Source organism: Amphibalanus amphitrite, unplaced genomic scaffold (genome assembly GCF_019059575.1).
Source record: "Amphibalanus amphitrite isolate SeventyFive unplaced genomic scaffold, NRLGWU_Aamphi_draft 002552F_arrow, whole genome shotgun sequence".
Taxonomy (NCBI): Eukaryota; Metazoa; Arthropoda; class Thecostraca; order Balanomorpha; family Balanidae; genus Amphibalanus; species Amphibalanus amphitrite.
Window position 1 is genome coordinate 1,161 of NW_024883969.1, and position 24,442 is coordinate 25,602.

General features: G+C 46.5%; 1 protein-coding gene across 1 annotated transcript; it reads left to right on the forward strand.

Annotated features, from left to right (window-relative positions):
* Window positions 1–2,607: 2,607 nt before the first annotated feature.
* On the forward strand, window positions 2,608–5,460 carry LOC122377136 (zinc finger A20 and AN1 domain-containing stress-associated protein 6-like). The gene is made up of 2 exons (XM_043357100.1): window positions 2,608–2,830; window positions 3,362–5,460. The coding sequence occupies exons 1-2, from the start codon at window positions 2,626–2,628 to the stop codon at window positions 3,811–3,813; spliced, it is 657 nt and encodes a 218-aa protein (XP_043213035.1). The 5' UTR covers window positions 2,608–2,625; the 3' UTR covers window positions 3,814–5,460.
* The last annotated feature ends 18,982 nt before the right edge of the window (window positions 5,461–24,442 follow it).

Here is a 24,442-nt window from a genome sequence, read left to right on the forward strand (position 1 = left end):
TCCCTTTTCAACTGGGGCGCTGTGCCTAGACATTTCGGAGAACTGAGCCCCGTCCGACCGGGCGCCTTGCGTAGATTTTTGGCCTGAGAACTGGGCCGCGTCCACCAGGGGCCCGGGCCCCGGGTGGTCTCGGTAGGGGCCCGCCCGTCAGACCGGGCCCTTGTGACTGAGGTGTTAGCAGAATTGAGCTGAACCCTATTCCCATATCCCCCTCTGGTAAGAGTTTGGTACATCCGCGCCCCTTTCGAGGAGGCCCAAAAACCACGAGTTAGTTAGATCTGGCCCCTGTTTATCAGGTCTGTGTCAAGGTATCTCTAAAAACCAGCCGCCCTGTTTAACCCTATTCCTGGCGGGCTCCGCCGGGACAAGAAACTGGCGGGGGGGGCCGATTCGGCCCCCCCTGAGATCTCGAGAACGAAGCAAGATAGCGACAAGCGGTAAACGGCATCGGATACGCACGGCCAAGATCTACAATTTTTACTTAGGTCATTTTCAGGTCAGGTCAAAGATGACGTCACAGGGGTCGAAAAAGTCAAAATGGCGGCGCTAGATATGGAGAGAGTGTTTCTCGAATAACTTTCGAATTAGTCAAGATAGGAACAAACTAAGGGCATCATCGTGATCCTCTCGTCAATCCGCATCGAATGATATATATGTTGACCTCGAAAGGTCAAGGTCAAAGGTTGACCTCAGGTCACGTGACCTCGAGGTCATCATGTATATCATTCGATGCGTCTTGACGAGCTGAACACAATGAGACCATCCACGCGTCTGTATCTTGTTCCTGTACGGAGTTATTGGCCAAAAACCTTTGGTGACCTTTGATGACGTCACATGACCTCACAGCTGCCCAACAGCAAAACAGACCTCAAGGTAGTGAAGGTTGATCGTATATGAAGTCATGTATGGTATATGGGGCCATTCCGACCCGTTTTAGTGGTAAAAAACAGGGAGTTGATATTTCCCCCATTGACTTATAATGGGGAGGTCGCGAAATTGACCTGACCTTAGGTCACCGATATCAAAATTCCGAGATATACAAATTGCACATACTGGTACCCTAACTAAACCCTGAAGAGAAGAAATCGATCGGTCAAAAACTCTAGCTCTGGCGTGATTGCAAACTTTTCTGAGGTAGGGTCACCAAACCGCCTCTGGTGACCTGACCTGAGGTCAGATCAACTCAAAATTTTCAGACATGTTGCGTAGAAGCCTTTTAGGAAAAGTCAGAAAATTTGAGCTTCCTAGCTCAACGCGTTTGGGAGAAATAACCAAAAAACCTCAGGGGGGGGGGCTCCTGAGGCCCCCCCCCCCGCCAGGAATAGGGTTAACCAGGCCTTTGTATTCTTACATTTGTCAGATCCGTGCCCTGTTTCAACCGGACCCCTGTTCCTCACAATTTCTTAGAGCCGGGCCCTTTCAAACATTGCCAGCTCAGTACCTAGTCACTTCAGAGAACTGGGCCCCTGTGCTTAGGACCCTGAGGGTCTCAGGTCCGGGCTCCATCACCCGGTGGCCCGGCCCCCATCCACCCGGGGGCCCGGGCCCCGTCTATCCGGGGGTCCGGTCCCCGTCCAACCGGGGTCCCGGACCCATCCACCCGGGGGCCCGGGCCCATCTACCCGGGGGCCCGGGCCCATCTACCCGGAGCTCGGGCCCCGTCCACCCGGGGGCCCGGGCCTTATTCACCCGGGGCCCGTGTCCCGTTTACCCGGGGGCCCGGGCCCATCCACCCGGAGCCCGGGTCCCCTCCATCCGGGGGCCCGGGCCTTATTCACCCGGGGCCCGTGTCCCGTTTACCCGGGGGCCCGGGCCACGTCCACCCGGGGGCCCGGGCCCCGTCCAACAGGAGGCCCGGGCCCCATCCACCCGGGGGCCCTGGCCTCGTCCATCCGGGGGCCCGGGCCTATCCACCCGGGGCCCGGGCCCTGTCCACCTGGGGTCGGGCCCCTCACCCGTGTCCCAGTAGGCATTTATCGAAGCGGGCTCGGATCCGAGGAGATTAGGCCCCTCTCTCTCTCTCTCTCTCTCTCTCTCTCTCTCTCTCTCTCTCTCTCTCTCTCTCCTCTCTCTCTCTCTCTCTCTCTCTCTCTCTCTCTCTCTCCCTCGCGATGCATAATTTTTCATCGAAGGTTTCAGACCAGAGCGGGCCCCTAACAGAAATTTCGGGGGGGTCAGCTGACCCTCTGACCCCACCCTGGCTGCGCCACTGATTCACGTACGTCGTAACTCTATAATGACCTTTGCTTATTGTCACATGTGCGCCGCATTTGCGATTGTTGCCGACGCCTGTTTGCAGGTCAGCCCACTACAGTTGTTATACATATCAAAAAAAACGATAAACTTTTAGGCGAAAAAGCACCATTTAAGGCCCATTTTTTGATTTTTTGCGATATTAGGTAAAAACAGAAGCTTCTTATCCTAGGAAAAATAAAATGGGAAATCATTGGAGGGTGGCTCACTACCTTTAATCAGCTGAGGTTCCTATATTTAGGTTTTTCACAAGAAGGGGAACCTGCTGCCGTAGTTAGACCAGGAAGTGGCCTCCAGCCTAGTCCCTGTGCTGGTGAAGAGCATCTCCCGGGATATCCTGAAACCGTTCGATGACTGCACCGTTCTCCGCAGATGCAGACACAGCGCCGCCTGGCGGCCTCCCGCGGTACCACCGAGAGGCCGGCAGGTGGCGCCAGCTCCGGCCGCGATTATGGCGCGTACCGGAGGACACTCTCCAAATTGGCGCGAAGACCGAGTCAGCCGTCCGAGGCGGCCGAGCCGCCGTCACCGGGCGCCGCAGAGCTGCCGGTGCTGTTTGAAACGGACGAGAGGAGAGGTGAGAGAGAGAGAGAGAGAGAGAGAGAGAGAGAGAGAGAGAGAGAGAGAGAGAGAGAGGAAGAGAGAGAGAGAGAGAGGGAGGGATAAAGAGAGAGAGAGAGAGGGAGAGAGAGAGAGAGAGAGAGAGAGAGATGAAGAGAGAGAGAGAGAGAGAGAGGGAGGGAGGGAGGGATAGAGAGAGAGAGAGAGAGAGAGAGAGAGAGAGAGAGAGAGAGAGCGAGAGCGAGAGAAAGAGGGGGAGAGGGCTAATTACAGCCATGGATTAGGTATTTACAGCCATCGTTCGTTCGGGTTATGGTTTCGTTAAGTTTCTTGCATAGCTCAGGAGTATTACGCATTGGTCTTTGGGGTGCCGTGAATGCATTGATTGTTAATTTGTGTCAATGAGTCAAACTCTAACTTCATGACAGCACCGTCAAGTGTTTGCCGTCATGACTTGTCCTTGGTAGTTTGATAATATTGTACCGGGCCTCGCATGATGTTCGTCTACCTCTGACTGTCTACCCCCTACCCCCCCCCCCCCCCTCAGGGGTCCCCCCGGAGCGTCGCCTGATCGTCTCTGCGGGGGGTCAGCGACCGCGCACCTCTCCCCTGTATCTCTCCAAAGACGACACATCGCGACCCATCAGTCCGGCGCTGAGTCTACGACCGACAGACGGCCGAGCCAGGCAGCTGTGTCGCATACTCAGCGCCAGGGCTAACGCGTCGAGAACTCCAAACGAGACAAAGAACTCACCGATACGAACAACACAGCAGACTGCGCCGAACGCTCCGCCTAGACCAAAACGGCCCAGGTGTCAGCTGTGTCGGAAAAGACTAGGTTTGGCGTCTGTTCACACCTGTCACTGTGCTGGGGTGTTCTGCGCTCAGCATAGATACCCGGAGGCACATCAGTGTGGACATGACTTTAAGACAGAGGGCAGGAGGATCCTGGAGAGAGCGAACCCACTCATCTTGGCGCCGAAACTGCCGAAAATCTAGGCGGTTTGTGAGAGGAGCTGCCAAAAAATCTAGGCGGTTTGTCGGAAAAGTCTGTCAAGATCTTATCGGGAGCCTGTCCTAAATCGAGGCGGTTTGTGAAAACATCGCCAAGGAATCGGCGCATTGTGCCTAATTTCCACGCGGTTTGTGGCAAATTGCTTGAGATCTCGGTGACATAAACACAAAATGGCCTAGGACAGAACTAATTAAGCTGTAGTATTTTTGAACGATCTCATGGACTCGGCGAAACGATATATTAGTTTAGTTTTTATAATCGCCAATATTTGGTGGTCAGCGAATAAAAAAATCGATGCGCGTTTTTGTGATCAAATATTCCAAGTGCAATAGCGAAAAATCGCTGAGAAAGGTGTGCGATATGCGTTATATCACCGTGCACATTCGTCTCCCGTTCGAGAGTGGGATTGTGTATCGGTTGTTAACGGTATCGCGCTAGTGAGCAGTCCAATGGTGGATCGATGAAGTCAGGTTTGATTTTGGCGTGTAATGTGAGAGAGACTGGCAGAAGTCATCAGTTGGCCTATCCGAGTGGAGTGGACGCAGTTGTGGAACACGATGTGGAGTGTGGAACATGTGGAATGGAGAGGCGAGCAGTGTGTGAAATGAACGTTAGACTGGAATGGGAAGGGACCGACAGAAACTTGGAATGGAAGCTATGATGTGGAGAAAAGCGTCCATGGAGTGCCGTGAAGGGACCATGGTTTACATATAACCCGCATGGTGTGAACTGTGTGATCAGCTTTTGAACAGCACTAGTCACGATAACTCACTCACGGTTAAAGTTTCGGTCACGGAATGTGTATCAGCCTGCGAGTGATCTACCATGAGAGTGAGAGAGTGTCTCGGTCAGAGTTACACACGGCGGTATGGCTGAGTGTGAAACTCCCCAGAGTGGAGTTGTATCCTGCGGTGAGATACTCGCTCGGGAAGCGCGGCCCCGCCCGGTGAGACCGTCCAGCTCACACACGGCGCCCCCGTGGACACTCTGGGGACTATCGACGATACGGCACGTGACATCACAGCCGGGTGTGCCTTCAAGACGCGAGCTGTTTGCCGTGGCGCTATAGGCGTGACTCTGAGCCCATGTTGAGGCCATTGTTTGTCAAATTATCCCGTGAAACAGAGAGGTGTTGGTGATTTAGCATAGCTTCTTGGTTTGCCGTACAACTGCGTGCCTCTAAGCTAGATTTGCTTCGGGTTATAAATGCTGACTGTAGCTAGCCGCGAAAATTTAGAGTTCTATCTCATAAGGCGAGTGCAATGCGTATCAAATATATCGCTTGTATAGGATATACCGTCGTATATAAGATTCACGTATGCCTATGCTACACTGGGCGCACGCAGTACAATTGTGCAATATTTTGGCGTTACGGACATATGCTTATAGTGACATGCTCTAGTCTGCCGTATGTCACTTGCTTCGGCCGTCTAAATATGCCGTGTTTTGTTTTTGTCTCATTGCGTCTCATTTCTGTATATCTAAATGTCGGGCGTCTTCACAGCTGTTCAATCTGTCTCAATTCCAGCACGGATTTCCTGCTATATAGTGACGTCACGAGGTAACTATGACGTAATGAGTGCACAGATGACGTCACAGAGTCTTGGCTGAAATACACTTTTGGAAAGGAAGCCCCTGTTATTCCTTCCTAAAATCTTCAGTTCGTTCATTGAAGACATACCTTATACAGGTAACAAGCAGTTACGTTGCAATGGAAAGGGCGACGTCTTCATATATTGCGTTTTTAGTAGCATTTTCAGCCAGAACATAGTACTCCTTCACAATTATGTCAAATGTTTAGCATATTTGCCATGTAAGTTCGTCACATATTTGTCATACCTATTTGGCAAATATTTCGCCATTTACGCCATCTACGCAAATGGCGATTTGCTAAGCTTCTTTTGCACCCTTAGACACACGCACTCGGAAATATGTACCCTGGGCGTATTCAGTACCGACAGTATTACACGAATCGGCCGACCAAAAGCGTGCTCCTTGCGTGACAGGGTGGCGTCATGTCTTGCATCTATTGAGGCTAGGTTCTAATTTAACAACATTGAAGGAACTCAAGGAGCTCAAATGGCTGCCGCAGCCGAGTGGTTAGCTCATCGGGAGCGTAATAGATAGCCCTACGGGGCGCGGGTCAAAACACCAGCGTCCAGCAAACTAAGATGAACGGTACCGCAGTACACGGAGAGCTGGTAGGCTGTGCCGCAATACAGAGGGTAGTTATACTGTGCCGCAGTACACGGAGAGCTGGTAGGCTGTGCCGCAATACAGAGGGTAGTTATACTGTGCCGCAGTACACGGAGAGGTAGGCTGTGCCGCAGTACTGCCGTGCTGCGTCCGGCCGTCGACAGACGCGCTGTAGGAAGAAACTGTCGTTTAGTGGTTCATATGTTTATTTTGGGGGAATTGGGTCAGAGCCACCAAAATCCTACTACCTGCCCTGTTTAAAGGCACAATCCGCACCTCATTTCTGAGCAGTGTGAACATACCGCGTTACACGATCTTACGGACCGTCTTTAAACCGTTTAGTCTCCCACCGCGTGTTGAATATGTCCGCCTCGTCTCTTTGACCACACCCGCTATGAAGTAAATAAAAACGAACACTGAAAGCAGAGGTGCACAAACCTTCCTACTTGCCTACAATGTAGGAGACAGGGAAGAGCCGAAGAGGGTAGCCGCGAGACAGATTTCAGTTTGTGTTTTCTGTACAAAAATGACTATAAAAACAGCTAACTGGTAGCAATTGGTCGGTACAATCAGCTGTCAACGGCATTTGGTCATTACATTTCTTTACGTGTCTTCAAAAACAGTTCCTACAAATCTCCTCCATGAGACACCCACGAGACAGTTCCCATTGGATTAACATTGTGTCTCATGAGACACCGTGTAGGTAAAATGTAGGATGAAAAACTGCGAAAGTGGTGGGCATGTTTCGAAAAACGGCGCACAAATTCTTGGGGCGCCTTAACAAAGCTCCTGTTCGAAAATGGGTTCTGGTAAAGTTTCGTCAGCTGGTTTCCATAGCAACCGCCATTCGTGGGACAAGCTGACGCCATTTGCTAGCGCGTTGCGTGGTAACCAGCTATTGGTGTCAGTTGATTTGAAAGATAATTGTAACAGTGAACAGCTCGCTTCAGTTGCTGTACTGTGCTGTGGATGTGTGTCTTGTGCAGTGTAAGCAAAGTGTTATAAGGACTTTCACATTATCCCGCGCCCCAGTGGCGGTCTCAGCCAACTTCGCCCTAGTGAGGGGGGGCATATGTTACCACCCACCTCTAACTCAAAAACTAAGAAGGCTAGAAAGACGCGGTAAAAAGCAGTCGATAGCTCTCAATGCGTACGTTTGAAAGTATTTCGGTCATTTTTCACCTTAGAGCAATATTGGGGTCACCAGAGGTCATCAAAGGTCAAAATTTGCAAATTGTCATTATATTTTTCAGAAAACATGCCGCTATCTCAGGAACTATGGTAGCTAGAAAAACGCATGGAACAACAAACGATAGTTTTTGAACTTTTCTTTTGAAAAGGTCATTATCAATATTAACCTCAGGTCAACAGTTTAGCCTCCAGAGGGCAAAAACTCCAAAAATAGCTGTTTTTACGAAAAGTGTTTTTCGACAATAACTTTCGACTACAAAAAGCCACGACATTTCTATTGTCAGAATCGTGTTCCCCTCGCCGAGACGCGTCGAATGAACTATAATTTGACCCTGAAAGGTCAACTTGAAAATTTGACCTCAGGTCAAGGTCATGACCTTACCGGAAAAGATCATGTTGCATAACAGTCGATGCGTCTCAACAAGACAAACACAATGAGACCATCCCCAGCGTTCTATCTCTTTCCAATCGCGAGTTATTGGCAAAAAACTGTTTGTAGCCTCAAGTGACCTCGGATGACCTGTCTAGAGGCTATCAGCAAAAATGACACCTTGGTCATTACGAGTGGACTAAATCATTGCGATTCTGAAATATTTGGACTGTTCCGATGCGTACACACGGATCTAGAGGCATTTTCATTTTTCTCCATTGACTTGTAATGGAAAGGTCACGCCACTGACCTGACCTTAGGTCACGGATATAAAAAATCCGAGATATACAAATTGTAGGCGCCCATAGCAGCATGCAATCCACCAAGTTTAAAACCTTTCTGACAAAAACTGCAGGCTGGACATGATTGCAAACTTTTTTAGGCTTGGTCAGTTAACTTGACCTGGTGACCTGACCTGACATGACCTGGGGTCAAAAATTTCACACATTGTCCAAAATTGATGTACCAAAAGCTACCCCAAGCGGCGCGGCGCTACGCGCCGCGGTTTTTTATTCACACGCAAAAAACGCGACAGGGTGGTAACATATGCCCCCCCCCCACTGGGGCGAAGGTTAAATTTTGTGATGTGATGGTGTGGTAATGGTTGTGAGCTCCAAGTGGAGTTAAGGAATTGCCAAAGAAATGAAAACTCTGCATGGGCCGGAAATCTGCAGCCTGCACTTCTATAAACTCTTCATAAGAGGTTCGTGGCAGGGGGCATTTTGGGGAGCGATTATGGAGGTGCTGGTAAGTAGGTAGGTACCCAACCTATAATTGGCTTGATGAGAACTGAAACTGAAAGTCAAATGAATTGTGAAATTCCTTTACCTATCCTATCTGATCAGTTCTACTTATTTTTTTTAAATTTCCATTCATTTTGATTGATAAAGAACAACATTAAAAGATGCTAACATGCAGGTAACTACCTACCTAGCTCTAATGTAAATATGTACCTAATAATGTCCTTCAAAAGAATATATGGCTCTTCAATGTAATGGAGATTTAGTAATTGAAGGCATCTCACTACATTTTGAACATTACCTATGTGTAAGTTCCCTAAACTGCATGACAAATTTTCAATTTCCTTGTTGTAACACCAATACCACAAACATTCATCTGGGCACAAGGCTCACAACATCAAATCATTCATGTTTTATAGACAGGTACCTAATACCTATACAGCAAAAATGCAACAGATATGTGATTATTTTAAACATAGGCTTTGTGTTCAGTTGTGTATATAATAATTTTGTGGGTGGAAAATGTGTCATGAATTGTCTACAGATCTGTGTAGAATTGTAATTAATATGATTATAGAAAAAGGAATGGTCAGTTAAGTAGTCAACATGTTTACTCAATAACAAGATATGCTGGCATGGAGTTTGCTCATGAGTTTGCTCAAAAACCTTTCAGCTAGTGTGGGAAGCATAGCAATTTGAAGCATATGCTTATAAAACTGATTTGTAATGGGGTTTGTGAAGTTCTCCATAAATTTCACACCTAGCAATGTACCTACCTAATGCATTGCATTACTTTAAAAAGAGGGAGACCATACAAGTTGTCAGGTAGGTAGGCTTTGATATTGATTTCAAGATTTCAAGGTGATCTGTGCTTTTTGCTTATAACTTGTCCTCATTCTCTGACTAAAGGAGTGGCAATACAATCTGACTTGTTCTTTTTTTCCTCTTGCCTTGCCATTTTTGACATAATCCTTGCCCAGGCTATATGTTGGTATGATGAAGGTCAATCAATCAGATGACATATTTCAAATATTACAGTCATGATTTCAGTTGAATTTGCCTAACTTTATTTAAACAATATAAGATTACACATTGCATAGCTATGCCTATAACAGCAATATTTGAGCCACCACTGGCATAGAAATTAATAGGTTGCAAAACATTACTCAGCAAGAAGAAATCAGTCATTGACAATGGAGAAAACACATCTAGACTTGACAACAAATTACAATTGATTATTCTTCTACCATTCATGTTGGCATAAGTAATAATTCAAATGGATACTTAGTGCATTTTTCTAAAGATTTTAAGCACATGAGATCCATCCAAAGGCACAGACTCGGAAGTCGGAACAAAGGCTGTGTTATAAACAAGGATATTGCACCTTTTTGGTATTTTAACATGTTGTTATATTCCGACATCCTAAGAAAAATAATATGGTAATCTGTCTTGCTTCATTTCATAGGTACGTATCGATGAGTAATTGGATGTTGCGGGAATGCAGTTAGTTTTCCGGCAGTTGTCTCCAGCAGCGACAAAATGGCCGCTTACTTTCTGTCAAACATTTCCTTTCATATGGCTAAGTACATTAATTTCACTTAGTCTAACTTTGTCTAGCAAATCTCCAGTGTTACTTCGAAAAAACCGGCAGCGTGTTCCACTTTGGTGACCCCGCCAGGCGAGGCAGTTCCGTCGGCCGTCGATGTCCTTCGGTCATATAACCCCCAATAAAACTAGCGCGTCGTACGATCGGCAGCATGGATGGTCTCACACCATCCATGGCAGGGACCGACCTCACAGAGCCACGCAGAAAACAGGAATATCGGATTTATCTGCCTCTAAAGTGTAATGTATGAATGCGTCGTGAAAATTTTACAAGACAGCTGAGGTTTGCTAAGCAAGACAAAATAGACCAGGATCTGTATTAGCGAAAAGATTAGCGATGCACGTGAAATGTGTATATGTTACAGGGAGTATGCGATTTCAGTTAGTTTGCAACGACCCTAGGGTGGTTGTAACCTCCCTGAACGATCAGTTTGTTTGCAACGACCCTAGGGACGTTACAAAATAACTGCTCGTTCCGGGACGTTGTAACGAAACTAGGGTCGTTGCAACCTCCCTAGTTAGTATGCAACGAACCTAGGGTTGTTACAAAATAACAAGGGAGTTTAAGAATTCATCGAGTCTCGTTTCACAGGAGGGCCGTCAACAATCTTGTCCAATGAAAATTTTGTTCAATCTAGTTCATTTAAAAAGAAAAGGAGAACAAAACAATTTGAACATGCAGCTCAGGAGTATTTCACGACGGCCATCTAGTATACATTTTGTGCAGATTAGGTGCACATTTGGTGCCGATTTGCTCAAATTAGATGGGCATTCGCCAGAAAGCCCTTCGTAAAAACGGCTATTATCCGCTCGTTTCCAGTCTTTTTGTGATTGTAAACGTTCAAACATGTGAAATGATGGTGGTCCCATGCATTATGGTGGGTGTCAAGGTCACGTGAAGGTCAGGTCAAGGTCATTGACCTTTGATGACCTTAGTTCACTTCTTCTGGGTTCATATATTTATAGGCTAGTTTTTGGAGCTGATCTCGAATTTAGCACCCATTTGAACATTTACGAAGTAATTTTGGCGCCTTCGTACCATGTCACGAAGCTGTCAGTGGTGGTTGACACCTATTATGGACAGCTAGCAAGACGCCTACTGGTTGACCTGACCTGACCTGACCCGGTCTGGCCTAAAAACATCAAGACATCAGCGGTGATTCAAGCTAACATGAAATGCGTGATCAGCGCCCCGAAAAACCTCGTAACGACCCAACTCCAAAGTTTTAACAGGTCCCGATTTTCCCGACCTTTGAGTCACTGACCTGACCTGGAAGGTCAACCAATAACCTAGCCCCGCCCTGTGCGATTGCAGCTAGCAAAACACCAATAAGGGCGAGAGTTAACTCCGCAGGACCTGTTGGTTTTCTACATACGCGCCGGCCGGGGGAGGGTTGGTACGACCCCCTCGTCGTTTTTCGCCCCTGTTGGAGTTAGAGCGTCGCGGAAAAAACGAGCGTGTGTGCCGTTAGGAGACACAGCAACTAGTACCGATTTGAGGTCTCAGGTCAACCGGTGACCTCTGAGGTCAGGTCAAGTGACCCAAGACACGGGTTCGGTTTTTGATTAATAACTTCTTTAAAAAAAAAAAACAGTAGCAGTGCGCGATTTTAGCATCAACGTTCTCGCCTTGCTCAGGCGCATCATATGGTATACTTTTTGTCCGGGTGAGGTCAACTTGAGGTGTTGACCTCGGGTCAAGGTAAGGTCAGAGACCCCTTATGTTGCGAAATTGGTCAAAGGAGGTCATGTTGCATAGTATTCGATTCGGTAGGTCTTCCTCAGTCCATAAGCGGCTTGACCGACTCGCTAGCAATTTGATCGGGAGTTATTGAGGAAAAGTTCGTATGACCCTAGGGACGTCATAAATGACGCAACGTCAACAATGCAAAATTGAAGCATCTAACCTTGCAAGGAGTGCATAAAATCACGGTCCGTGTGCTTGATATAGTTTGAGATCGTTCCCGGCGGCAGAATAGCAGTTTTCATTTTTCTCAATTGACTTACTTACACCAGCGACAGCTTCGTAGCAAGTTGCATTGGCACCACAACAATACGTACTTCTCAAATGTCTCAACGAATGCTGGATTCGAAATAAGCTAAAAAAAAGCCCTTGAAATCGTAAAATTTGAAACAGTCACCCGAAGTCACCAAACGTCAATGACCTTGACCTGACCGACAACTGAAAGTCAACTTGAAACCCATCATGATGCATGGGACAACCATCAGTTCACATGTTGGCACTTTTATATGTAATCACAATAGAAGTCTGGAAACGCAATTTTATGTGCGCTCACACGGCAAATCATTTCGGTCTGCCATGGTCCCAGAAATCAGATCAAAGGTCAAAGGTCATTGTTTTCAGGATCATGAACTGTATAGGAAATGTGTAACCAGTAACGTAGATAAGTTCGAGGACACTCAAAGTTTCGTCGCGATTGGCCGCTTTTAGCGCGAGATAATCGCGAAAAAACTAACGAGGGGTTTTATCCGACCCGCACCACTAAAAGTGTGAGGTGAGGGATAACCCGCACACGGATAGCGACGGATATCCATCACACCTACCCCAGTAACTATATTTTCTGCATGTAAACATATGCTGGCGATATAATGCAGCCAAAATTATCACAGTTAGGTGCTTTGTGCCGGGCACCACATATACTCCTGAGCTGAATGTTCAAATTTTGTTCTCCTTTTCTTTTAAACTGAACCAGAACTAGATTGAACAAGATTTTCATTGGACAAGATTGTTGACGGCCCTCCTGTGAAACGAGACTCGATGAATTTTTAAACTCCCTAGTTATTTTGTAACAACCCTAGGTTCGTTGCATACTAACTAGGGAGGTTGCAACGACCCTAGTTTCGTTGCAACGTCCCGGAACGAGCAGTTATTTTGTAACGTCCCTAGGGTCGTTGCAAACAAACTGATCGTTCAGGGAGGTTACATACACCCTAGGGTCGTTGCAACCTAACTGAAATCGCATACTCCCTGTAACATATAGATTGCAGTATAGATGTAGTCACCGATGGATTATAAAAGGATTTAAAGCCGCTTCTTAAAGCCTACAGTCAAAACGTTTTCTGAACGTTTGTGGTCCTCAATATGATAGGTATTCCATAGCAATTTAATGGGCTTCGTCCCATTAGCAAATATTGCAAAATCTTCCTCAAATAATGTTTTCTTACCTAAATGAAGTAATGTTGATCCAGGAAAAAACTTGTTACACACTCCTTAAAGTTTCATATTCCTAAACAGAAACACTGATGTGCACCGTACACTGCAGCGTTACGTCACTTCACCTTCAGCCCGCCAAGTAGTAACTGCCCCACTAAACGGGAGAGGGACGCTATGGGACGGCAGATGGACGCCCGTCTGGTCCATGTGGAACTGAACCCTCATTGGATGAGAGGAATTAATTGAGCGTCCCGGTGGTTTTATGAGGGTAGTTCTTGACTTTCCAGTGTTTCCAGACACAGTCAACAACCAGACCGCCTCACTCTAGTCTATTTATACACCACCAGTATGCGTTTCAGGTGGAGGTGTACCAAGTCCTGCCTCGCACTTTGCCCAAATCAGCGCAAACCGTATGTCTGTCGGCTTCTTAACCCGCGCGGGGCTGGGGTCTCCAGCCGAACGCGCGGGGCTGGGGGGGGGGGGTAAATTTTACCCCCCCTGTTATCTCCCGAACTGATGGTCCGATTTGGAAAATTCAAACGCCAATCGAAAGCTCTCATCACGAACTACTAAAAACATGTACTTAATTTAAAGTTTGAGGTCAAGGTCAAGGTCAGGTCAAGGGTACAAATTGCAAGTTTCTACAGTATCGGCCTTGCACCGTAGTTGCCGAAGAATGGAGTCATGGACTGAGACTGATCGCCCAAAACGTGTTCTTAGGCTACCAAGACAATATTCGTTGCATACAATATCATTCAGAGGTCAAGGTCAAGGTCAGGTCAGGTCAGGTCAGGTCACCAAAAAACAAAATATAGAAAAGGGCATGTGCGACACATGTTTTATGGGTCATTTTACTCATAGAATTCAATAGGCACACTCAATAAGTGATATGGACCACCTCTGGATGAATTTCAGGTCGAGGTCAGGTCAAGGTCAGGTCAAGTGAGGTCAAATTTGAAGTTGGTTGTTAAGGCCTAAAAAGGTGTCTATCTGATGCAGTTTTTCACGGCGAATCGAATGGTGCTATTTTTGTTTCCGTACGAGGTCTAGAACTTCCAAAAAAGTCATTTTTCAAAAATTTTGTGTGTCGTGACGTCATAAAATTTTGAATAACTCCCACATTTTTGAACCGATTCTTCTAAAATTTGGTATGTAGGTGCACATAGACCACTTCTCTGACATATATTCCGGTTTTTTCGATAGACTAAAATTTTGGATTTTATAATGATTTTCCCAAAAAAGTCAGTTTTTTGACAAAAAAATTAGGCCAAAATCCAAAATTTTAAAAAACCGAGATAGCCATTTGATAGACAAAGTAAAATTACGTATAACTTTTTTTGTTACGTCTTGATTCTTTTAAAAATGAAGATGTTAGCGGCGTTTGAACTTTTGCCGTTTTTGAGGAGAAAATGGCGAACATGACGTCACTAAAACGTCAATTTCTCAAAAATTTTCCGACGGATTTCGCTCAAATTTTCAGGGAACGTGTCAAATTGATGTAAGAAAAGGTACTGAAAGTTTGGCGGCGCTGCGCGCCGCCGTTTTTGAGATATCGCAACAATTCGCGAGGGGGGGTAAAATTTACCCCCCCCCCCCAGCCCCGCGCGGGTTAAATGACGATATATCTGCGGATAGCTTCAGAAATAAAAACACTTCAGGAATAGCGTTTACATCCTGTAAATATTAATAACTGCAATGTAAATAACCAGCTTTACTTGAAAGTATAGATATGTTGGGATATAGGGGCATTCCACGTCAAATCAAACACCGAAATCCGTCATCCCCTTCGATTTTTCTGAAAATTTGTAGGCAGACTGGGCATGGCTCAAAACTGAGTTACGTATAATATTTTCGAAATTTGATAACGTATCGCCGAGATATAGGTCATCGAATATAGCCAAAAATGCCACACATCATTTTTTTAAATGCTTATAACTCTGGTTCCTTTTCTGGTATCAAAATGATATTAACAGGGTCTTGTAGGCAATTGATAAGGCTTTGATTTTTAATTATAAAATTAAATTGAAGTGACCTTGAAATGCATTTGACCTTGAATTAAAACAGAAAAATTTAAATAGCAAAAAATACGCCACCTTCGATTTGAGTAATTTTTACATATTATGTCCGTCACAATGTTCCTAACCATCTGTGAAAAAATTGGAGTGGGCCATTCATAACTTTCGCGGCAAACGCCGTTTTCATGCATCAACATCACGCAACCGCGCGTGACCTTGAAAGACAGAGTCAAGACATGCTTGTTTGTGTACACTTTCTGAAATGAATGATTGCTGATTAGTGATATCCCAAACTCTGCGAGAATGGAAATGCATAGTCATCGTAGTCAAGCATTCACGTTCCACTGTAAAAGTGTCTCAGGCAAACGGTATTTTGCGGTGAATTTTGAGCCGTGTGGAAATGCATCATGAAATAAATTCAACAAAAACATTATCACGCAACGATATCTTCACGTCTTTTGATCTTCACTATACGAAAGAACATACATTTTTGAGTATGTATGGGGAATTTCTAGTTAATCCGATAATAAATATGGCAGTTAGAGTCCTGCTAAGAGTAACATGTCGCCGGCTGAGGCGGGATCGGCCGACGCGGGAAACGCAGCAGTCACAATTTTGTGTTTACACGTTCATATTTCAATTGTTTACCAACCTATTTTCAGAATTCTTTCACCATAAGATTGCCTGTACATTTCTTAGTCTTCTCACAAAATTTGACGCGAATCGAACGTAATCAGCGGTAAGGAGCGCGATGTAAAGACGGAACCGTTCCGTTCCGTCCCGGCACAGTCTACAATTCAGGCGGCGCGTAGCGGTCGGCGCCGGCTGCCGAGTCGCCGCGTCGCCGCGGCGACAGGATGTTCACTTTACACCGCTATTACTAGAACAGTTGTGAACCGATTTTCTTATTGCTTGCACGATGAGATGTGCAATTCAATTCTGGACAGGTAGCCATAAGTAATTTCGCATCAATATTCTGAGATATTGGCGAAAAACAGGAGGGGTGGGGCGAAATTCACTCTTCCCCCTCCACTGCGCGTGCTAACATACGTTTGCATATGTGCCATTTTCTTCAAAACTTATGAATGGCCCACTCTAATTTTTTCACAGGTTGTTAAGAATATGGTAGGCAATAAAATATATGAAAATGAGCCAAATCGAAGGTGGCGTGTTTTTTGCTATTTCAATTTTTGTGCTTAAGAACAGAGTTAAGCAAATTTCAAGGTCATATATTTAGGTCGATGCAATTCTAAACAAATGCTTAAGAAATTACCTAAACAGTAAGGTTTATTTCATTCAAATCAAACAAGTACAACCAAAGTTATGGTCGTTCAAAAATATAAAGATGCAACATTTTGTAAAAATTTGATGCCCTATATTTAGAAGACCTGTGGTCAGAATGTGCAAAAAACATCAATGTAATGTCCGGGGCGACACAGGAACTCGCTCACAAATTTATAATGAAATCGCTGATGGTAAGGTGCGAAACAGCCGATTTTTGTTCGATTTGACGTGGAATGCCCCTATACCTAAGGATGATCGGTGAGACAAACCGGAGCCATCGGAGACCGTGTAGGAGACAGGCTGGGCTATTTGTGCACCTCTGACTGAAAGTACCCACTGACGCCCTAATGTACTGCTGAATGAAAGTGAAAGACGACGGTCGAATCGGTAACGGAATTTATCGTGCAGAAACAGCGGTATTTGACACGTCTGTCAAGACAGCCTCAGATTCAGATTCACTTTCAGAATCACATTCGGACCCCCTTAGATTTTCAAAAAACTGGTCCATGGGTACAGTTTTGGACGCTGATTCCAATGGTGAAGTCTGTTTTTCGCCACATATTATACTTTGGCCCCTAGAGGCATTCAAAGTTTTTTTGGGGCGAAGGGGGACCCCTTAGATTTTCATAAAAACTGGTCCATGTGTACAGTTTTGGACGCTGATTCCAACGGTGAAGTCTGTTTTTCGCCACATATTATAATTTGGCCCCTAGAGGCACTCAAAGTTTTTTGGGGGGAAGGTGGACCCCCTTAGATTTTCATAAAAACTAGTCCATGTGTACAGTTTTGGACGCTGATTCCAATGGTGAAGTCTGTTTTTCGCCACATATTATACTTTGGCCTCTAGAGGCATAGGCGGCGGAACGGGGGGGGGGCACCGGGGCACCGTGCCCCCCTTGAATTCTGAAAGGGGGGCACCAATAGCAAGGTGCCCCCCCTTAAATTTGATGTATTAGTAACAGGGGCGGATTCGGGAAAACTCCAAGCGGAGGGTCATGAATCGAAGTGGTGCCCCTGCCTATACCCAAAATTAAAATCTCAACGGATTTCGGCCACTAATTTTGGTGGTGCCCTATTTTCAGTTTTTTTTCTTTATTTTTGGTTAGTCATGTGATGACCGATGCCCCTGCTAGGCCGCTGGGTCCCCTGGAAAGACTGTGGTACCTACCTACCCTGCCTCCTGACAAGCCTACGGTGGGCCCTGACATGACTTAGATGCCCATGGGCCCTGACAGGTCCGTGGTACCCCTGACAGGCCTGTGGTGTCCTTGCTAGGCCTGTGGTGTCCCTGGGCCTTGGCAGGTCTGTGGTGCCCCTGGCGAGCCTGTGGTGTCCCTGTTAGAACGCAGGTGCCCTTGACAGGTTTGTGGTGCCCCTGACAATCCTAAAGTGCCAACGACAGGCTTGTGGTGCCCTTGACAGGCCCATGGTGCCCTTGCGAGGCCGGTGGTTCCCCTGCGAAGCCGATAGTGCCCCTGGCAGGCCTCTGGTGCCCCTGGCAGGTCTGTGGTGTCCCTGGAAGACCTGTAGTGCTTTTGCTAGGCCGATGGTGCTCCTGACAGGCCTGTGGTGCCACTGATCAGATATGTATTCATCGAGGGTCCACAGCAAAAAGTGGCTTTTCACCTGACACGTAAAGCAGATAAAACCGATAAAACATAGGGTAAGTGTTCATAACATCATCATAGCACAGTGCACACACAAATCACGCACACGACATTTACACCAATACCATCTCAGTGACGTCTGGTAAGAATCGCGTTTTTTCCTCTCGACGGAACGATGGCAAATACGGATCCAAGTTCATGTCGTTCAACATCGAGACCCCCCTGATACACAGTCGGCGCCTCCCCGTCTCGGTTCGGGGTCGTAGTTGTGTCAATCTGCCGGCGTGCCTTGTGTTGTGGTCATGTAGGTCGCGGGCTAATGGACCGATGGTTTGGCTGATATATTCAGGAGTTCTCGTGGTGATAGCTCGCTGGGCTGCGCAGATAGTGTGGTACTCGGCTAACTCATAAGCTCGCAACTAGCCGAGCCGCTCGATGACATTGGAATGTGGTCACTGCGTCTGCGACCGCTGACGACCCGCGCACAAAAGTTGATGATCTGTGCGCGCGCCATCTGTGTCACACCACACGTCCCGTGCACACTCATGCAGTACCGCACAATGGAAAGAACCAGGGCCTGCACTACAAACCTCAGTGTGCTGGATGGCATCGCGTGACGTGCGTGGGTGAGGGCGATGAGTATACCGGTGCATTTTGAAGTCATGGCGTCAATGTGTGCCTGGTAACTCAGATGACGGTCGAGTTGAATTCCAAAGTTTTCCACAGTCCCGGCATCGCCCACCACAGAGCCGCAGAAGTTAACGGCTGGGAGGCCTCTTAACATAGCTGGGGTGCCTAAAACTAACATCTGCGTTTTGGCAGTGTTTACTTTCATTCCGTTGTGACAAAACCACTGGTAAGCGTTATCGAGGGCAGTCTCCATGAGTGAGATGATAGTAGCCAGATCCCGTTTCTTACCGGTGACCAAAATTTGCGTGTCATCTGCAAATTGAACAATGGTTACGCCATCGGGCAAATGTAAGCTCAGGTCATTGGCGAACAGCATGAATAACACACAACTGAGTATTCCACCCTGAAAAACTCCGATTTTGTTTTCTCTGGGTCGGGACGTTATGCTGGAATCGTCAGCACCTCGTACCGTAACCTGCTGCACGTGACCCGTCAAATAGTTGTTAAACCATTCTGTGTCTATTCCGCACAGGCCCGTGGTGCCAATGCTAGACCTTTGGTACCCCTGGCGGGCCTGTGGTGCCCCTGTCGGCTGTCAGGCCTGTGGTGCTCCTGGCAGGCATGTGGTGACCCCAGGCCCTAAGTCATGACCCATGTGACCTCCCCCCTGGGATTCGCCACTGATAAGTACTGTGATGGCTTCTTGGGAATTTGATACATGTAGGATAAATGGAATTTATCAAACGACAATAAGGAAGAGACAAACACATAGGTACTTGAGGATCAGCTTAAAGGTAACCACACATACGGGGGTGAACTGCCATTTTCGTTTAGTAAAAAAAAAAATAAAAAATATAAAAAATCATCGTGTCAGGGCTGTGACGAAAAATAAGTGGCCTAAATCCGATGAGAAAACAGGATTTGGGGGTACCCTAGGTTTGGCTCCTTGAGCTGGTGCCCCCCCTTGTCTCAAATCGTTCCGCCGCCTATGTCTAGAGGCATTCAAAGTTTTTTTGGGGGAAGAGGGACCCCCTTAGATTTTCATAAAAACTGGTCCACGTGTACAGTTTCAGACGCTGATTCCAATGGTGAAGTCTGTTTTTCGCCATATATTATATTTTGGCCCCTAGAGGCATTCAAAGTTTTTTGGGGGGAAGGGGGACCCCCTTAGATTTTCATAAAAACTGGTCCATGTGTACAGTTTCGGACGCTGATTCCAATGGTGAAGTCTGTTTTTCGCCACATATTATACTTTGGCCCCTAGAGGCATTCGAAGTTTTTTGGGGCGAAGGGGGACCCCCTTAGATTTTCATAAAAACTGGTCCATGTGTACAGTTTTGGACGCTGATTCCCATGGTGAAGTCTGTTTTTCGCCACATATTATATTTTGGCCCTTAGAGGCATTCAGATTCACTTTCAGAATCACATTCGGACCCCCTTAGATTTTCATAAAAACTGGTCCATGGATACAGTTTTGGACGCTGATTCCAATAGTGAAGTCTGTTTTTCGCCACAAATTATACTTTGGCCCCTAGAGGCATTCAAAGTTTTTTTTTTGGGGAAGGGGGACCCCTTAGATTTTCATAAAAACTGGTCCATGTGTACAGTTTCGGACGCTGATTCCAACGGTGAAGTCTGTTTTTCGCCACATATTATACTTTGGCACCTAGAGGCATTCAAAGTTTTTTGGGGAAGGGGGACCCCCTTAGATTTTCATAAAAACTGGTCCATGTGTACAGTTTTGGACGCTGATTCCAATGGTGAAGTCTGTTTTTCGCCACATATTATACTTTGGCCCCTAGAGGCATTCAAAGTTTTTTGGGGCGAAGGGGGATCCCCTTAGATTTTCATAAAAACTGGTCCATGGGTACAGTTTTGGACGCTGATTCCAATGGTGAAGTCTGTTTTTCGCCACATATTATACTTTGGCCCCCAGAGGCATTCAAAGTTTTTTTTTTGGGGCGAAGGGGGACCCCTTAGATTTTCATAAAAACTGGTCCATGTGTACAGTTTTGGACGCTGATTCCAATGGTGAAGTCTGTTTTTCGCCACATATTATACTTTGGCCCCCAGAGGCATTCGAAGTTTTTTGGGGCGAAGGGGGACCCCCTTAGATTTTCATAAAAACTGGTCCATGTGTACAGTTTTGGACGCTGATTCCCATGGTGAAGTCTGTTTTTCGCCACATATTATATTTTGGCCCTTAGAGGCATTCAGATTCACTTTCAGAATCACATTCGGACCCCCTTAGATTTTCATAAAAACTGGTCCATGGATACAGTGTTGGACGCTGATTCCAATAGTGAAGTCTGTTTTTCGCCACAAATTATACTTTGGCCCCTAGAGGCATTCAAAGTTTTTTTTTTGGGGGAAGGGGGACCCCTTAGATTTTCATAAAAACTGGTCCATGTGTACAGTTTCGGACGCTGATTCCAACGGTGAAGTCTGTTTTTCGCCACATATTATACTTTGGCACCTAGAGGCATTCAAAGTTTTTTGGGGAAGGGGGACCCCCTTAGATTTTCATAAAAACTGGTCCATGTGTACAGTTTTGGACGCTGATTCCAATGGTGAAGTCTGTTTTTCGCCACATATTATACTTTGGCCCCTAGAGGCATTCAAAGTTTTTTGGGGCGAAGGGGGATCCCCTTAGATTTTCATAAAAACTGGTCCATGGGTACAGTTTTGGACGCTGATTCCAATGGTGAAGTCTGTTTTTCGCCACATATTATACTTTGGCCCCCAGAGGCATTCAAAGTTTTTTTTGGGGGGCGAAGGGGGACCCCTTAGATTTTCATAAAAACTGGTCCATGTGTACAGTTTTGGACGCTGATTCCAATGGTGAAGTCTGTTTTTCGCCACATATTATACTTTGGCCCCCAGAGGCATTCAAAGTTTTTTGGGGGAGGCGAAGGGGGACCCCTTAGATTTTCATAAAACTGGTCCATGTGTACAGTTTTGGACGCTGATTCCAACGTTGAAGTCTGTTTTTCGCCACATATTATACTTTGACCCCTAGAGGCATTCAAAGTTTTTTGGGGGGAAGGGGGACCCCTTAGATTTTCATAAAAACTGGTCCATGTGTACAGTTTCGGACGCTGATTCCAATGGTGAAGTCTGTTTTCGCCACATATTATACTTTGGCCCCTAGAGGCATTCCAAGTTTTTTGGGGCGAAGGGGGACCCCCTTAGATTTTCATAAAAACTGGTCCATGTGTACAGTTTTGGACGCTGATTCCCATGGTGAAGTCTGTTTTTCGCCACATATTATACTTTGGCCCCTAGAGGCATTCAAAGTTTTTTTTTGGGGGGGAAGGGGGACCCCCTTAGATTTTCATAAAAACTGGTCCATGGGTACAGTTTTGGACGTTGATTCTCATGGTGGAGTCTGTTTTTCGCCACATATTATACTTTGGCCCCTAGAGGCATTCAAAGTTTTTTTGGGGGAAAGGGGGACCCCCTTAGATTTTCATAAAAACTGGTCTATGTGTACAGTTTCGGACGCTGATTCCAATGGTGAAGTCTGTTTTTCGCCACATATTATACTTTGGCCCCTAGAGGCATCCAAGGTTTTTTAAGGGGAAGGGGGACCCCCTTAAATTTTCATAAAAACTGGTCCATGGGTACAGTTTTGGACGCTGATTCCAATGGTGAAGTCTGTTCTTCGCCACATATTAAGGAGAGACTTAGAAGTAAAAAAGATGAGTATTGGGCCCATTGAGGACCGAACCGTCATAGGTACTAATGCATTTGAAACGGTATCACACTGAGAAAATACATCAAGAACGTGAAATCAGTTTATGGCGAGGAAAGCCCATCTCATGCACTTACCGAAAATGAAGAAATAATTTTCAACTTGGTTGCATGGCCCTTGCAGGGGAGTCAAGAAGTGAGTGGCTACCAGTGACTGACAAGGTGGTGACTGTGAAGGAAGTGGAGGACCTCATCCTTACAGATCGTCGTGTGACCTTTCAGATGATTGTGCAACAGAAAGGTCTCAATGCTGGCAGTGCCTGAAAATATTATCAGCAAAGAACCACAGACGATAAAGGAGTCAGCCCGCTTAGAAGTTCCTGTGTCTACTTTGTTCAAAAGAAAAATGCGTCTTGGCCCTTCGAAATCAAAACTAGGCTTTTTTTAGGAAATTGAAGACATCTTCGATAATTTGATGACTTGTGACGAATGCTGGGTCTATGTGCATGATCCAGAGACAAAAAGATGATCAAGAAGTTTAACCCTCGCATGTGTAGGGGGGGGGGGGGGTCGGATGGACCCCCCTCCCCCATGGTTTTTCGCGCATAACTCGCGTAAAAAGCGGCCGATCGCGACGAAACTTTCAGTACCCTCGCATTGATCAATTTGACACCTACCCTGAAAATTTCATGACCCTGACCCAAATGACCTTTGACCTGTGACCTCTTTTCCGAGACCATGTTTGGCCGGAATCGCGATTCGGCGTACGTCGGCTCGCATTAGCCGCGCGTTTGCAAGCTTTTCCTGGTTTCAAACGTTCAAACATGTGATTTGATGTTGCTCCCATGCATTAGGGTGGGTGTCAAGGTCACCTGAAGGTCAGGTCAGGTCATTGACCTTTGATGACCTCGGGTGACCTCGGTTCACTTTTTCGAGTTTTACATGTTTCTAGGCTAGTTTTTGGAGCTGAATTTGAATTTAGCAACCATTTGAACATTTACGAAGTAGTTTTGGTGCCTTCGTAACATGTTACGAAGCTGTCAGAGGCGGTTGACACGTACTACGAATACCCGTCACGGCGCCTACTGATTGACCTGACCTGACCTGACCCGACCTGGTCCAAATGCTTAAAGACATCATCTGTGATCAAAACTAACACGATATTCGTGATCAGCACCCCGAAAAACCCCATAGCAGCCACACTTTACGACTTTCTAATAGGTCCCGATTTTCCCGACTTTGGGTCATTGACCTGACCTGGAAGGTCAACCAATGACCTAGGACCTTAAAATTGGGTATCATCGGCTTCCTCTCGTCACGGGCAACACGCTCGTTTTTTCCGCGAAGCTCTAGCTCGATCAGGGGCCAAACGGCAAGGGGGGGGGGGTCCAACCGACCCCCCCCCCTACACATTAGAAGCTGAAAAACGCCGCACACATGCGAGGGTTAAGCACGGCACATCTGTCCTTCTTAAAAGGCGAAGATGCAGAAGCCGATATGGAAGGTCAATGCTATCAGTGTTCTGGATCTGGCGTAGGATAGTCATTACCAATTGTCTTGATTATGGTCGGATAATGATAAACAAGCACCACTGCACACTTTTGAAGAAGTTGCGAGATGGCCTCAAGCAGAATCGCCGCAAAAAAGCCCAAGAAAGATGTTTTATCCGCACCGACAGCACCCCCGCCCATTCGTCCTGAGCTGCGATTGAAGGAACAACATGATATGGACATTAAATCCTACCGCATCTAACAAATTCACCTGAGCGGGTATTAACTGACTCTTGATTGTTACGGGAGATGAAGAATCCACAGTATGGCCGGTGATTTAACCCTCGCCGGACCTATTGGTTTTCTACATACGCGCCGGCCGAGGGGGGGGGGCGGGTACGAACCCCCCCCCCCCTCGCCGTTTCGCCCCTGGTGGAGCTAGCGCGTCGCGGAAAAACGAGCGTGTGCGCCGTTACGAGACGCAGAGATTGGTACCCGATTTTAAGGTCCTAGGTCAACCGGTGACCTCTGAGGTCAGGTCAAGTGCCCCAGGGTAC

Bases quoted from the DNA above. Each gene is read 5' to 3' on its own strand.
- LOC122377136 (XM_043357100.1), top strand. From the start codon at position 2,626: ATGCAGACACAGCGCCGCCTGGCGGCCTCCCGCGGTACCACCGAGAGG. The intron at 2,831-3,361 runs GTGAGAGAGAGA...CCCCCCCCTCAG, and splicing joins TGAAACGGACGAGAGGAGAG to GGGTCCCCCCGGAGCGTCGC.